The sequence below is a fragment of the Cotesia glomerata genome, linkage group LG1 (assembly GCF_020080835.1).
Source record: "Cotesia glomerata isolate CgM1 linkage group LG1, MPM_Cglom_v2.3, whole genome shotgun sequence".
NCBI classification, from domain to species: Eukaryota; Metazoa; Arthropoda; class Insecta; order Hymenoptera; family Braconidae; genus Cotesia; species Cotesia glomerata.
This window is the reverse complement of record NC_058158.1, coordinates 36,188,346-36,205,344: the sequence shown is the minus strand read 5'-3', so window position 1 is coordinate 36,205,344 and position 16,999 is coordinate 36,188,346. Positions and strand designations below refer to the sequence as shown.

Below are 16,999 nucleotides of genomic sequence, written 5' to 3'. Positions count from 1 at the left end.
CTTTTTAAAATAAAAGACATTTTTTTATTTCTACTACTATTAATTTATATTTATTGAAATTTTTAAACACTATTCTTAACCTAAATTTATTTTCTATTTTTTAGTTTGGTTTTCTATAAAATATGCGTGTTTTTAGTTTTTTTAAACTATTATTTATTTTTTACTTTTTAGTTTAGCTTATTTGGCAAAAGCGCATTTTTAGCTTCTTAAACTGTTGTTTACATTATCAAAAATATTCAGGCGCGTACCATTACCCACGGAGAGAGTTAAGCATACGTATTTACAAGGCCGAAGGCTGACATACAAGTGAAGTTAATAAAAATAATTATTTATAAATATTATAAATACGGGGAATCAGAGTTCGATTTTCGGAGAGCGAGCCTGGCGGGAAACGGCTACCAGAACCAAGGCCGCAGGCGCGCGCAGATTACCCGCAAGCACGGAGAGTTACTGACATACCGGACAAACTGACAAACAAACAAACTGACATACAAGTGAAGCTAATATAAAGCGTGTAAAAATGAGTAAAAATAAAATAGATTCGTATTGCAGGAATAAACACAATCATTAATTATCACTTATCACTAACACAACAATACACAAACATGATACGATGTTAAATTGCTTTGGCAATACACTCAGATCTTAGGAGGATAACGAATTCGTGATCACCAGGATGTCTGTACGATCTCAATTCCAGAATAAGCATCGGGTCTCTCAAAGATTCTCAAAAAATATGACAACTGCATATTTCCTTTCTCCCTTTGCAATTTATGATACCCCTATCGTCCTGTGGCCACGACTACGTTGACAACCATGTGCTCGACCTAGGTCTAAGCCTACCGCAAATAAAAACAATTTAGTTAACCCTTCAGCACTCTCGCTATGAGATTTTCTCTCACGCTCATCAATATCAACTCAAATTTTCTTTTCAAATTTCAAATGGAATGACTATGTGATTTTTTTTCTATCTGTCAAAAATTAATATTAAGTTTGGGAAGATTGCAATATTATTATTTTTAATTGTTCTATACTATAAAAAATAAAATAAATTTTATTAACTCTCAGAGATATTTTTTCATCGCAATAGTAAAGTAAGGGGTCAGAAGTTAAAAAATGGGTCTGATCGGTACAGCCTGAGGTTCCCGTAAGAGTGCATTTTTCAGTTTGGATGTATTATTATTAAATATTATTTTTAAATAAGTTTCATTTTTTTTTTGTTTTAAGAAATTTATTTTATTTAAGATTTTTAAATTAAAGGACTATAAGCATGCGTGCGCTTTACATAAGGCGTGAGAGTTTTTCTCATCGCGCGAGTAATGATAGTAAATCGTTTTGCGAGAGTGCTGAAGGGTTAAACTTATTTTTTACAACCATACTGAAGTAAGGGTACATTCTTTAATTATTGAGGATTACAAAAATATTTACATTATTCTAAAGAATATTCCCCATCAGATCAAGCCAGAGAACATACTCCACTGTACTTTCACTCTCCGACATATATATATATATATATGATATATATATATATATATATATATATATATATGATGAAAAATGTAATTATGATTCTTCTGTTTTCTATGAAGTCTTCTGTTTTCAGAATTCAAATTTTGTCAATTAAAAAAATTAATTAAGCTTAAAAAATCTGCAAAATTGATTTTTAAAAAATAAAAATATAAAAAAAATAGTCTTTTTTAAATTCAAATTTTATTGTTAAAAAATTATTTAAAATTAAAAATTAATTTTAAAACTAAAATCTGCAGAAGTGATTTTTAAAAATAAAATCTTTATAAAAATACAAAAAAAATAGTCTTTTTTCAGACTTCAATTTTTAATGATTAAAAAGTTAAATAGTTAATTTTAAAAATTAAAAACATTTTTAAAATAAAATCTTTGTAAAAAATATAAAAATAGTCTTCTTTTAGAATTCAAATTTAAATGTTACAAAATTATTATTTAAAATTAAAAAATTAATTTTTAAAACTAAAAAATTGCAGAAGTGATTTTAAAAATAAAATATTTATAAAAATACAAAAAATAGTCTTCTTGTTTCAAAATTCAAGTTTTGATTAAAAAAAATTATTTAAATTTAAAAATCTGCAAAATTGATTTTTAAAAATAAAATCTTTTATAAAAATACAAAAATATATATATATATATATGATGAAAAATGTAATTATGATTATTGTCTGTTGCGCAGTACCTGAGGAAGCTGCAAAAGTGGCGAAACGTTGTATGAAAATTAAATAAACATCAAGTATTAAATATCCTGGAAAATAAGAACCGTTCTAAAAATAAATAATAAAAATTTTAAATGTCGGCTAATTTAATTTTCATTATAACTTTGTTCTCTTATAGTGTCAATCGAATTGGGGCTTTTTACCCAAAGAAAAATATTTCTAATAATAAAAATTTTTATTGCAGTGAAAGGAAGATCGATGAATCCATTGGATCTCCGGAGTGATTTTAGCGCCGACGCGGAAAACGCGGAAGTGAAAAGTAAAGGCAGATGCGTTGAACGTTTTACTCGTGAAGAAGGGGAATATTGTTAACCTGATGGGTGCAGCGGCGAGGGGACTCGTACTATACACTAGTACACACACTACGTGATCTATTATTGTGTAAATATTCTTGTAGGTACGTTACAGTTTAGTATATAGCTCTGGCTCCGGTATAGTATACTATACTGTAAGTGTAGTAACTGGTGGTTGGTGGTGGGATCGCCTGGATCAGTCATCGGTCCCGCTTGCCGGGCTTTCTGATAACTCAGTTGTCCTCGGTTCGTTGGATCACCAGCAAGTCACCAGCTCTGTGCTCTGTTAAAAGAAGAGTTAAGTTAAGTCGTGTTAGGTGGATTTAATTGTCATTACGCTACTCACGTGTCTTTTGTTGTTTATATTGATTGGCTTACCTAATTTGGACTCGGTGTTTATTGACCTGCTCTTTAAGGCTCGCTGGTCAGGATGGCTGAAAGAAGAACTGGTCAGTGACCTCATTTTTCATTTTTTCCATTTTTTCATTTTTACATTTTTATATTGTATTTTAGAGAGTATTTTTTTTTTAATTGGTGATAATTTGTTGTGGTTTTATATAATTAGACAATATGATTAATGGCTGAGTGACGTAAGAAGATAATGAATAGATTAATATTTATGACACTGATATTAGTGGACTTTTATTATTAAAGAAAATTTTTCTTTATTTTTTTTTTTTAAATTGTTTTTTTTTTTTTTTATTGTTTATTTTGTAAAAAAAAATAGTCTTCTTTTTTTAGAGTTAAAATTTTTATAATTAAAAAACAATTATTAAAAGTTAAAAAATATTTTCTAATTAATTTAAAAATTTGCAAGTGATTTTATTATTAAAGTTTTTATAAAATACTAAAATTAGTCTTCTTTTTAGAATTCTAATTTTGAGAAAAATGATTTAAAATTAAAAATTTCCAAGTGATTTTTATTATTAAAGTCTTAATAAAAATACTAAAAATTAGTGTTCTTTTTTAGAATTCAAATTTTGAGAAAAAAAATGATTTAAAATTAAAAAATTTGGCAAGTGATTTAAAAATAAAATCTTTATAAAATACAAAAATTAGTCTTCTTTTTTTTAGAATTCTAATTTTAAGTTTGAAAAAATTATTTAATAATAAGTAAATTAATTTAAAAATTAAAAAGTTTGCAAAGAGTGATTTATAAAAATAGTCTTTTTTCGTTAAAATTCAATTTTTAATGATTAAAAATGAAAAAAATTTGAAAAAAGTAATTTTTAAAAGTTAAATTTTTATATAAAATACAAAAAATAGTCTTCTTTTTTCAGAATTAAAATTTTAATGATTAAAAAAATTAATTAAATTAAATAGTTAATTTTAAAAATTAAAACAATGTTTAAAATAAAATCTTTATAAAAATACAAAAAAATAGTCTTCTTTTTTAGAATTCAAATTTTAATGATTAAAATCCATTATTTAAAATTAAATAATTAATTTTAAAATTAAAAACATTTTTTTTAATTAAAATCTTTTATAAAAATACAAAAAAGTCTTCTGTTTTCAGAATTCAAATTTTGTCAATTAAAAAATATTAATTAAGCTTAAAAATACAAAATTGATTTTTAAAAATAAAAATATAAAAAATAGTCTTTTTTTTAATTCAAATTTTAATGCTACAAAAAATTATTTAAAATTAAAAAATTAATTTTAAAAACTAAAAAATCTGCAGAAGTGATTTTTAAAAATAAAATCTTTATAAAAATACAAAAAAAATAGTCTTCTTTTTTCAGACTTTAATTTTTAATGATTAAAAAAAAGTTAAATAGTTAATTTTAAAAATTAAAAACATTTTTTAAAATAAAATCTTTGTAAAAATATAAAAAAATAGTCTTCTTTTTTTAGAATTCAAATTTAAATGCTACAAAAAATTATTTAAAATTAAAAAATTAATTTTAAAAACTAAAAATTCTGCAGAAGTGATTTTTAAAAATAAAATATTTATAAAAATACAAAAAAATAGTCTTCTTATTTCAAAATTCAAGTTTTGATTAAAAAAAAATTATTTAAATTTAAAAAATCTGCAAAATTGATTTTTAAAAATAAAATCTTTATAAAAATACAAAAATTAGTCTTCATTTTTTAGAATTAAAATTTTAATTAAAAAAAAACTTAAAATTAATAAATTAATTTTAAAAGTTTGTAAAAGTGATTTTTAAAAACAAAACCTTGATAAAAATCCAAAAAATTTTAATATATAAAGCTGTTAAATTATTTATGACACAGATGAGTCACTTGTTGAAGTTTTTATCAATGATTTTGTATGTTGACTAATACAACTCAACGTTAACATTATTTTTAGATATTATCGACAAGATTGAGTAATTTTATCGCTATACTCCGTACATACATTGCGTTACGGTTATTTGCTTTTATTGTTATTATCTTCATGCTTATTAAATTTATTGCCATAAACTACAATAAGAATAATTTTATTGAGCTTCTTCTTTTACGGTTGACAGAGCACATTGTGATGACGCCTAAGTCTAAGACGGCTAAATCTACCACATTAATTATTGAACGTCAGGCACTGGATCATCCGGAGAATACTAACAATCAGCAAGATGTTCATATCGCTGGTGGTGACCACAAAGGAATAGTCATCAATAAACACGCAGTTGCTGGTACAATTATAACTCGCTAATTATTAAGTTTTAATTATCTAAAGACTTAAAGGTCATTTATGTTTATTTAGTGATAAAAATAAACGTCACTGATAAGAATTGTTTAAATACAGTCCAGTTGTTTTTAGAGAATTAATAAAGCATGTAATTTATGTGTGTTATTTTATGTTTACAGTTTCAAATGGAATCAACGATCCAGCACATGTTTGTCTTGAGTTTCGGGTATTTTTAGTTAGCGCGCAAACTAAAAAACATACGCAAGAATCTCGTACTCTACAATTTTGGTTTATTAATTCTTTATCTGAAGCGGAACATCCAAGTGTTGCTCAAGAGTTTTTTCGGGAACTTGTTAGTCCCCAAGAATTTCCTAGAGGTAATTTTTTTTTCAAGAAGAAATACATAAAATTATAAATACACTGAAGAAAAAATTTAATTGATTCAGGAAAGAAATTTTTTGTCTAAAAAATTTATTTTGAAGAATTTTGAAGATAAAAAATTATTAAATTAAGAAAAATTTACCAGTTTAAGAATATTTTAATTTAAATGAAGATATTAAATTTTTAAAAATGATTTTTTTGAATCAAGAATTTTTTTCTTAATCGAGACCTTTCGTTTGAATACCCACATCAATTTTTCATATATTTTATATATTTACATATATTATAAATATGTATATATGAAAAATATACAAAAAATGCATGTGGGTACTCAAATGAAAGCTCTTGATGAGTTTAACATTAGAATGAGCTTATATCTTTAAAAATGTCAATAATTAAAAACCGACTTTGATATCTTGTCAACTAATGATATTTTTGAAGATATAAGCTCATCTCGATATTAGGCTCATCAAAACCTTTCCTTTGAGTACCCACATCAATTTTTCATATATTTTATATATTTATATATATTATAAATATGTATATATCAAAAATATATCAAAAATGCATGCTGCTAAATGATATTATAAATACACAGAAGAAAAAATTTAATTAATTCAGGAAAGAAATTTTTTGTCTAAAAAATTTATTTTAAAGAATTTTAAAGAGAAAAAATTATTAAATTAAGTTAAATTGAGAAAAATTGATCAGTTTGAGAATTTTTTTATTTAAATAAAGATAATTAAACTCTGAAAAATGATTTTTTTGAATCAAGACTTTTTTTCTTGAATCAAATTAATTTTTTTTTCTTTTTTTTTTAAAGAAAAAATGTATAAAATTAGAAAATTAAATTGATTCTAAAGAAGAATTTTTAATCAAAAAATAATATTTTAAAGAGAAAAAAAATTGAATCAAGTAAAATTTAAGTAAATTAAGAATAATTTTTCAGTTTAAGAATTTTTTAGCTTAAATATTGATGATTAATCTAAAAAATTATTTTTTTGGATCAAGAATTTTTTTCTTATATCAAATTACTTTTTTTTTAAAGAAGAAATATATAAAATTATAAATAAAATTAAATTAATTCTAGAGAAGAATTTTTGATCAAAAAATATCATTTTAAAAAGTTTTAAAGCGAAGAAAAAACTTGAATCAAGTAAAATTTACTTAGATTAAGAAAAATTTGCCAGTTTAAGAATTTTTTAATTTAAATGAAGATGATTAAACTCTTAAAAATGATTTTATTCGATCAAGAATTTTTTTCATAAATTAAATTAAATTATTTCTCTTTTTTTAAAGAAGAAATACGTAAAATTATAAATATATTGAAATAAAAAATTAAATTAATTCTAGAGAAAAATTTCTAATAAAAAAAATAAGATTTTAAAAAGTTTTAAAGTGAAAAAATCTTGAATCAAATAAAATTGATTCAAATCAAGAAAATTTATCAATTAAAAAATTTTTCAATTTAAATATTGATTAAATTCTTCAAAAAAAAATTTCTTAGATTAACAATTTATCTCTTAAACTAAGTTAAATTTTTTTTCAGTGTAAGATTCATTAAAATATAAATTTATTAGTAAAATAATATTATAAAATATTAATTAATTAGTAAGAAATTAATTTTTTTTTAATTAATTTAATTAAGAATATAATAAACTGTTTTTATTTATATAGATTACGTGGGCTTCATAAAAAAAATAATGAAATTAATGCAGCACAAATACTCGAGCATAAAAAAGCTCGAAGTCGAACTGAAACAACTGGAAGAACCAATTACATTACCAACCAGGCCGTGTAAGTACATCAATCATGAGTTTAAGCGATAGACAAATAAAATAAGTCCGCAAAAGAGGGCAATAATAATGTGATGTAAATTTTTAAGTGGCTAAGCAAGTTATTTCTTCTCTTGAGAGTCTCAGTTAATTAAATTAGCCTCATTGACACGAGTGATCGGTCGAAAAAAAAGTTACAGTCATTGCTTTGTAATTTATTGTCATTTTAAGAAGATTGAGATTAATGCGTAAATCTAGACCCATAAATAATTATATTAACAATTGTAAATATAAATATTGCATTTAATCCACAGCTCAAACTGGCTACTCTCTGTTCACACTTCCTCGGTCTAAGAAAAGTGTGCGGATAGCAGGTTCGATTTAGGAACAAACAAAAATAAGAACAAACCTTTCAGTTTAAAACACTGTTTGAAGCTCTGCAATTTTTATTAATTCATTAATTATTAATTACACAGGCTCTTAGTGTGTTTTTTTACCCTGAATGTTTTTTAATTTTAATCATCCCAAAATTAGCAGATTAAAAATTTTTGATTTTTTTTATTAATTAAATTAAAAATAGAAAAATATTTTTTAAAAATTCCACTTATATATATATATTTTTTTTTTTTTTTTCCATTTTTTTGTATTAATTTTTTTAATAAGAAAAAATCTTAAAAATTTTTTAATTTCTGCTAATTTAATTTTAATTTTTTATCAATTACCAATTTAATTGCTCGAGACTTTGACAAAGTAACACAAAATACATTAACAATTTTTTTTACACAAATAATTTTTACCAATTGCACGATGCAACCCTAGATGTACTCGTGAATTTATTTATAAATATTTTTGTAGTAAATTTCCAAGATTTTTTGTAAATTTAAAAATTTATCCTTCAATTTTAGATGTTTCTTCTTTATATGTAGAAAAAATCTACCGTGTAAAAAAAATTCAATAATTTTTGAAAAATTTTTTCTACACGGTTAATTATCACGAATCACGAAACGTAACCATAACAGTATTGACTCAACAAATAATTCTAGTGCTTGATATTTTTAAAAATAGCGTAATCAATAATAACAGTCACACTGCCCTAATTTTTTTCCCACGATAAATTTCACTTTTATCATGCAAGCTCGGCTCATACATAAACATAACATTTTAACTATACAAACATTTCACTATCTTAAATTTTAATAGCTACTTCAATAGATAAATCATCAGTCATTAGTCTTAAGCCATCATCATCTTCAGCAATGCAATTCATTCATCTGAATCGTCTTATTTCTTCATAAAACATTTTTTATCTAATCTTTTAATTAAAATACTATAAAAAAATTATATCTTCTTTCATTCATTAATAATTTATTATTTTTAGTGTCGGCCGATGAGACAATAATGGGCCAGTCTGTTGAGTTGACATCTGAGAAAGTCTTGGAATTAATTGAATCAGCCTATCCAAATCCTGTAACTGTAATTGATATTGCTAAGTAAGTATTTATTAATTTATTATTATTATTTTATTTTATTTTTGGGAATTCAATCTTATTGATATTAATATCAATTATTGAATAAATTTTAATTGCTGGTTAAATATTGAAGATATGAAAAAATCATAAAAAATACTTTTTTATAGAAAAATTAATTTCCTACAAAAAAAGTTCCTTACCAATTTTATTGTACCTTGCATCTATTAAATACAATATTAATTTTTACTTACAATTTATTTAAAAAATTCAATTTTAATTTAATATCAATTATTCGAGTTTTTTTTTTATTAAAAATTTAAATTACGGGTTAAATATTGAAGACATGAAGAAATAATAAGAATACTTTTTATAGAAAATTTAATTTCTTACAAAAAAAAATCCTCATCAATTTTTTTGTATCTTGTATCTATTAAATACAATATTAATTTTTAATTACAATTTATGTAAAAAATTCAATCTTAATTTTATATCAATTATTCGAGTTTTTTTATTAAAAATTTAAATTACGAATTAAACATTGAAGATATAAATAAATGATAAGAATATTTTTTTATAAAAAATTAAATTAGTTACAAAAAAAATCCTCATCAATTTTATTGTATCTTGCGTTTATTATATACAGTATTAATTATTAATTACAATTTATTTTAAAAAATCAATTTTAATTTAATATCAATTATTCAAGTTTTTTTTAGTAAAAATTTAAATTACGGGTTAGATATTGAAGATATAAATAAATGATAAGTACTTTTTTATATAAAATTAAATTTCCTACAAAAAAAAAAATCCTCATCAATTTTATTGTACCTTGCGTTTATTAAATACAATATTAATTTTTAATTACAATTTATTAAAAAAATTCAATCTTAATTTAATATCAATTACTCGAGTTTTTTTTATTAAAAATTTAAATTATGGGTTCAATATTTAAGATATAAAAAAATCAGAAGAATATTTTTTTTATATAAAATTTCCTACAAAAAAAAAATTCCTCATCAATTTTATTGTATTTTCCTTCATTAAGACACAACATTATTAGAGAATTAAAGTTTAATTCGTATCTCATTAGTGTGTTTTACAAAAATTTTTTTTAAGATATAATATTAATTTTTTATCATTGATATGTAGCTTACTCATTAATGTCTATACTGCGCATTATTATTATTATTATTATTATTATATTTATTAAAATTATTTATTCTCTTATATTAATTTATAATTTATTAAAATATATTCTATTAAGATATATTCTTCATTAATTCATTAATTTTTTTTTTTTAAATAGACAATACAATTGGGAACCAAATGAAGTTGAAGCGATAATGAACGAACTACAAACTAAAGGATTAGTAAAAGCAATGGAACATGGAGCGTTTACCCGAGTGGCTCATGAAGATACGCAAATAAAGGTTGTTAAACAAATGCCAAAAATGGCCAGCGCTAAACAACCAACAATAGCAATTATCACCGCTCAGTACTGTGAAAAACTTGCGGTAGATTCGATGATTGAAAACAAGGAAACTTTTGTTCGTTATACTACTGTTGGTAAGAAATTAAATTAATTATATATTCTTCACTCTAAAAAATTAATATTTCACATTATTATTAATTAATAATTATTTATTTATTTATTTATTTATTATTTAACTTCAATGCCAAGGCAGTATAGCCAGATGGCAAAAGTATACGAAAAGAGTTACAATAAAAGTACACGTGTGACTAATGAAAATATAAAATTTCAAAAATATTAGATATTAAGAATTGATCGTTTTTCTTTACTTTACTTTGGAATACAATTATGACAAATACAAGAAAAAAAATAAATTTGAGTATAAAAATTGAGCATTAAAAATTTAAGAGTTAAACTCAGTGGTACAAATTATACAAATAAATAATAGTTTAAAAAAACTAAAAACACGCTTTTTATAGAAAACCAAACTAAAAAATAGAAAATAAATTTAAATTAAGAATAGTGTTAAAAATTTCAATAAATATAAATTAATAATAGTGTAAATAAAAAAAATGTATTTTATTTTAAAAAAAGCGTGAGGTGCATGGTGTCAATAGTTATAAATATTTTATTGACAGATATGAGTAGAGTGATTATCATTTTGATAATATCTTAAAAAGCACCCCACGCTTTTTTAAAATAAAATACATTTTTTATTTACACTATTATTAATTTATATTTATTGAAATTTTAACACTATTCTTAATTTAAATTTATTTTCTATTTTTTAGTTTGGTTTTCTATAAAAAGCGTGTTTTTAGTTTTTTTAAACTATTATTTATTTTTTACTTTTTAGTTTGGTTTATTTATAAAAGCGTGATTTTTTACTTTTTTTAAACTATTATTTGTTGATTATCAAAAATATTCAGGCGCGCAAATTACCCACGGAGAGTTACATACTGACATACTGACATACTGACATACAAGTGAAGCTAATAAAAAAAATAATTATTTATAAATATTATAAATACGGGGAATCAGAGTTCGATTTCGGAGAGCGAGCCTGAGAAACGGCTACCAGAACCAAGGAAGGCCGCAGACGCGCAGATTACCCACGGAGAGTTACTGACATACTGACAAACTGACATACAAGTGAAGCTAATATAAAGCGTGTAATTATAGAAGATGATAATCTGAGATGATCTAGAACGATAAACTCATGTAACAGAAATGTGTAAATGAATATCAAAGGTTTTAAAATTAGGATTCATTGTCTTCTTTAAAAGTTTGAAATTAAGATTCATTATCTCGTTGACGTTTCATGAAGAATTCAAAATTACTAGTTTTAAAAGAATTTAAGCTAAGTGAATTTGTGACTTCAAATGGTAATTCTCTCCAAATTCGGATCGCAGAAACTACGAAGGAATGTTCAAAAGTAGTAGTTAAGAAGTTTGGCACTTTAAAAGACACATTGATTTGTTTAGCAGCAGTTAATTAATAATTAATAATAAATTAATAAAATAAAAATGGCTTAATTAATATTAGCAATAGATAATTCTTATTAATGCATGAAACTTTAGGTACTGCAAGTTCTCCAGATTCTCCTGACGGTGTACCTCGAGTAATTTGCCGATTTGGTAAAGTAGTTTGATAACAATTTAGTTACATATTAATAACAATAATAATAAATAAAAAATAATTCATATCATGGCTTAACGGGTCGCTTTAACCAAAGAGGAGCTGAGGTATCACGCAGATCATCCCTACACGGTTCATTTGTCTATAATTATAATTATAATTATGTATTTCTTCACTTGTATAAAATATGTAATATTTGTCAGCTTTATTTCTTCTTTTTATTTGTATAAAATTATTACAAAACACAAAGACGTGTCATGTAATTATGTTGATTGTTTTTAGGCTCCAAGGGCACTTGTATTTTTGTTCAATACACCATTTATTTGTTTATTTGATTAGCAATGTATATAAATTTATAATAGTATTTTTTTTAATTACAGGAGAGTCAAATGTTTATACGCTGGGTAATATTGGAGATCATCGGATAGTCTGCACAAAATTACCACGAGTTGGTCATGAGAGAGAAGCTATGACTGCTGCGGGAAATACAACGACGCGGTTATTAGGTAATTTTAATTATTTTTTTATTTATTTATTTAATTTATATTACTTAGATTAAGAAAAATTTGCCAGTTTAAGAATTTTTTAATTTAAATGAAGATGATTAAACTCTTAAAAATGATTTTATTCGATCAAGAATTTTTTTCATAAATTAAATTAAATTATTTCTCTTTTTTTTAAGAAGAAATACGTAAAATTATAAATATATTGAAATAAAAAATTAAATTAATTCTAGAGAAAAATTTCTAATAAAAAAAATAAGATTTTAAAAAGTTTTAAAGTGAAAAAATCTTGAATCAAATAAAATTGATTCAAATCAAGAAAATTTATCAATTAAAAAATTTTTCAATTTAAATATTGATTAAATTCTTCAAAAAAAAATTTCTTAGATTAAGAATTTATAAAGTTTGGATTCTGGATGCTTGATCATGCTGAAACAACTGTTCTGTCAACGGCACCAGTAGTAATATTCAATAGGGCGATTAAAATGGGAAATTTCAAAATATTTCAATGTTATCGGTCATTGTAATTTTTTTTTATTACTTAATTTTTACGTAATTTGTTTTTGATTGGTTTCTTTTCTATTTGTTTAAATCAAGCTTTGTATATGAGGCTGTTATTTGAGTATAACGTCTTGTGAAACTATTATTTAACATTTGGTACAAAAAATATAACTTTTTTTTATGCGCCCTTTTACCTTTAAGTAGTACTTTTCTTAAAGGTGAAAGGGCGTATGTCTTGAGATGCGCCCTTTCAGCTTTAGGATACCAACTTTTTTTTTTTCACAGATGTTTACGTTTCAGACAATTTCAAACCGAATGGCAAAAAAAAATTTTTTTATACGCCCTTTCAGCACAAATCCCTATTAACCCTTAGCTGTAAGTCCTTTTACCTTTAAGCACGCGATTTCAAATAATAAAAATTAATTTAATTTTTATTGGTCGAATTTAATTAATAATAGTCCATGACTTTTTTATAATTAATTTAATTAAATAATAAAGATTATTACAAAAATAGTAGGAAGTGTATAAATAATTCACTGATATTAAGAATTTTGAGTAAAAATTTTCCTGCTGGAAGTAATTACATAAAAAACAAAAATAAAAGCGAATTTTTAGGAAAATTTTTTTAAAAATTTTATGTTTTTATTGTAATAATTTTATTTATTTTATGTAATAATTTTTTATTTGATTAAATTAATTTAAAAAAAAATTGATTTTTATCACCTGAAATATTTTAAATAAAATAATTTAACTAATGTATTTTTATAATTTAGGAACATTCCAAAAAGTCGATTACGTCTTTTTGGTGGGAGTCGGTGGTGGAGTACCTCATTACACCGATTACAATAAGCACGTGCGCTTAGGAGACGTTGTTGTATCTTACCCAACACCAATGACTAAAAAATACGTGTATATTTACTGCGAAGGTGCGAAACACAATGAAGAAGACGGTAGTTATCATTTTGATACCAAAGAGTACTGTCCTGTTAATTTGGGGCTTCAAGATTTGGCGATGAATATTAAAAAACAGGTAATTTTTATTAAAGTAATTGAAGAAATAAGCCTAGTAGTTAGATACTTACAATTCTATTTATTTTATTCTAATTGAAAAAAATAAAAATCTCAAAAAATCAATCTTAAAATTTTTAATTCAATTTATTAGAGTTGATTTTTTTTTAATTAAAATAAAATTAAAGTAATTGAAGGAATAAGCCTAGTAGTTTGACACTTGAAAATTTATTTATTTTATTCTAATTAAAAAAATTAAATCTCAAAAAATGAATCTTAAAATTTTTAATTAAAAAATTATATTTAATTTATTAGAGTTGATTTTTTTTTTTTAATTAAAATAAAATTACAAGTGTAAAATTGCAACAATTGGATTTTTTACCTTATTTAAGTGTAATAATTATAATAAATAAATAAATAAATCAATCAATTAATAAATAAATTAATCAATTAATTAATTAATTATAATAAATAAATTAATTTATTTATGATAGTTTATTAATTAATTTATTATAATTAATTAATTCATTTATTTATAATTAATTATTATAATTAATTATTATTAATTAATTATAATAAATAAATAAATCAATTAATTACTATAATTAATTTATTAACTGATTGCAACAATTGGGTTTTACCTTATTTAAGTGTAATAATTATAATGAATAAATACATTAATTAATTAATTATAATAAATAAATTAATTTATTTATGATAGTTTATTAATTAATTTATTATAATTAATTAATTAATTAATTAATTAATTATAATCAATTAATTACTATAATTAGTTAATTAATTTATTAATTACTATAATTAATTAATTGATTGCAACAATTGGGTTTTACCTTACTTAAGTGTAATAATTATAATGAATAAATAAATGAATTAATTAATTATAATAAATAAATTAATTTATTTATGATAGTTTATTAATTAATTTATTATAATTAATTAATTCATTTATTAATTATAATAAATAAATAAATCAATTAATTACTATAATTAATTTATGATAGTTTATTAATTAATTTATTATAATTAATTAATTTATTCATTAATCATAATAAATAAATAAATCAATTAATTACTATAATTAATTAATTAATTGATTGCAACAATTGGGTTTTTTACCCTATTTAAGTGGAATAATTATAATAAATTAATTAATTAATAAATAAATAAATAAATAAATTAATTAATTAATTGATTAATTAAATTATATTTCAAAAGGCCGAAGACGAATCAAATGTACCGTGGAAAAAATATTTAAAAGAAGGCCTTGAGAACCTAGACAATCTTCAATCAGAGCACGACTTCAAACAACCGCCTCTGGAATCAGATAAATTATATATGGCCATTGGGGACCGGGATGTAATCGAAGTCGCACATCCGGCCGCTCCACAAGACACTGCGAACAAAAGGTATTGTTATTTCTTCTTGAATTATCCTATTGTCTTCTCTTTGAAGAGCCACTCAATTACTTAGCCCATGAGTCATTAGTCATTACTATAAATTACAATGAAATAAAATAAAAAAGCAAATTGTCTTGTAGGATGATTGGATGCCCTCGCATGCACTTGGCATCAATTGCTTCCGGTAGACTGATATCCCGAGACGATCAATTGAGGCAGAAATTCGCATCAAGATTCGGATGTCTCGCATTTGATGGGGAAATGGATGCCGTCGTTGAAAGTATTCTCGGAAATTGCAGAGATAGCTTCGCTGTGGTAAGGGGAATTTGTGATTACAAAGATGGTTCTCGGGGCAAAGAATGGCAACCCTATGCTGCGCTTGCCGCTGCTAGTGTTGTCAAGTCGATTATTTGTTCGATGGACCCGCCGACTAATGTTTAAATTCTATTTTATTATTACAATTAATTTATTATTAATTATTAATGATAGTAATATATTAAAAAAAAAATAAATTAAAAGAGTATTATATAGATTCAGATCAAAGTTAATAAAGACTATAGTTAAATTAGTCTCAAATCAAACATGCATATAATAAAATGCGTTTAATAAAATTAGTACACTGAAAAAAAATTTTTTTTTGTAAAAAATATGAAAAATTAATTTTTAAAAAATTTCAGTTTTTTAGCTGAAGAAATAAAATTTTCTCAGTAATTTTTTTGTTAAAAAAATTTTATAAATTTAGGAAAAAAAATTTTGGATAAAAATTCGTTGTTTTTCTCATTTTTTTTTTTTTTTTTTAATTAAAAAAATCATTTTCAACGGAGAAATTACAGTAAAATAATTTTTTATTTCTTTGGCTAGTAAAATTGTTTAAATTTTATTTTTTAGTTAAAAAAAATATAAATTTTATTCATAATAACTTTTTTGTTAAAAAAATTTTTTAAATTTAAGAAAAACAGAAATTTTAGATAAAAATTCGTAAGTTGTTTATTTTAGTTTTTTTTTTTAATTGAAAAAAATTATTTTCAACGAAGAAATTACTGTGAAAAAAATGTTTATTTCTTTAGTTAATAAAATTGTTAAAATTTTTTTTTTAATTTTATTTTTTAGTTGAAAAAATATAAATTTTATTCATAGTTACTTTTTTGTTGAAAAAAATTTTTTAAATTTAGGAAAAAAAAAAATTGAATAAAAATTCGCGTTTATCTAAATTTTTTTTTTTTTTCAATTGAAAAAAATCATTTTCAATGAAGAAATTACTGTGAAAAAAATGTTTATTTTTTTAGCTAATAAAATTGTTAAAATTTTTTTTTAAATTTTATTTTTTAGTCAAAGAAATATAAATTTTTTTCATAGTAACTTTTTTGTTGAAAAAAATTCTCTAAATTAAAAAAAAAAAAAATTTTGGATAAAAATTCGCAAGTTTTCTATCTAAATTTTCTTTCTTCAATTAAAAAAAAATTTTTTTAACAAATAAGCTACTATGAGAAAAATTTTTATTTCTTCAGCTAATAAAATTGTTTAAAATTTTCAATGCTTATTTTTTAGAAAAAAAATTTTTTTTCAGTGTAAGAATTAAATTACTGAGGATAAAACTGATTAAAAATAAATTAAAGAAGATACTGTTAAATATCTTAATAAATGTTTATGACAAGTGATAGACACTTAGA

General features: G+C 22.3%; 1 protein-coding gene across 4 annotated transcripts; it reads left to right on the top strand.

Moving 5' to 3' along the window:
* Nucleotides 1–2,809: 2,809 nt before the first annotated feature.
* LOC123264717 lies at nucleotides 2,810–15,962 on the top strand. 4 transcript variants are annotated; one of them, XM_044728150.1, is made up of 12 exons: nucleotides 2,810–2,985; nucleotides 5,008–5,169; nucleotides 5,345–5,542; nucleotides 7,224–7,343; nucleotides 7,636–7,695; nucleotides 8,700–8,811; nucleotides 10,097–10,356; nucleotides 11,842–11,898; nucleotides 12,280–12,405; nucleotides 13,677–13,933; nucleotides 15,148–15,338; nucleotides 15,470–15,962. In XM_044728150.1, the coding sequence occupies exons 1-12, from the start codon at nucleotides 2,967–2,969 to the stop codon at nucleotides 15,768–15,770; spliced, it is 1,863 nt and encodes a 620-aa protein (XP_044584085.1). In that variant the 5' UTR covers nucleotides 2,810–2,966; the 3' UTR covers nucleotides 15,771–15,962. The 4 variants fall into 4 exon arrangements, with proteins under 4 accessions (XP_044584085.1, XP_044584101.1, XP_044584092.1 ...); XM_044728166.1 differs by lacking the exon at nucleotides 7,636–7,695 and having other exon boundaries at nucleotides 15,470–15,959; XM_044728157.1 differs by lacking the exon at nucleotides 11,842–11,898 and having other exon boundaries at nucleotides 15,470–15,958.
* The last annotated feature ends 1,037 nt before the right edge of the window (nucleotides 15,963–16,999 follow it).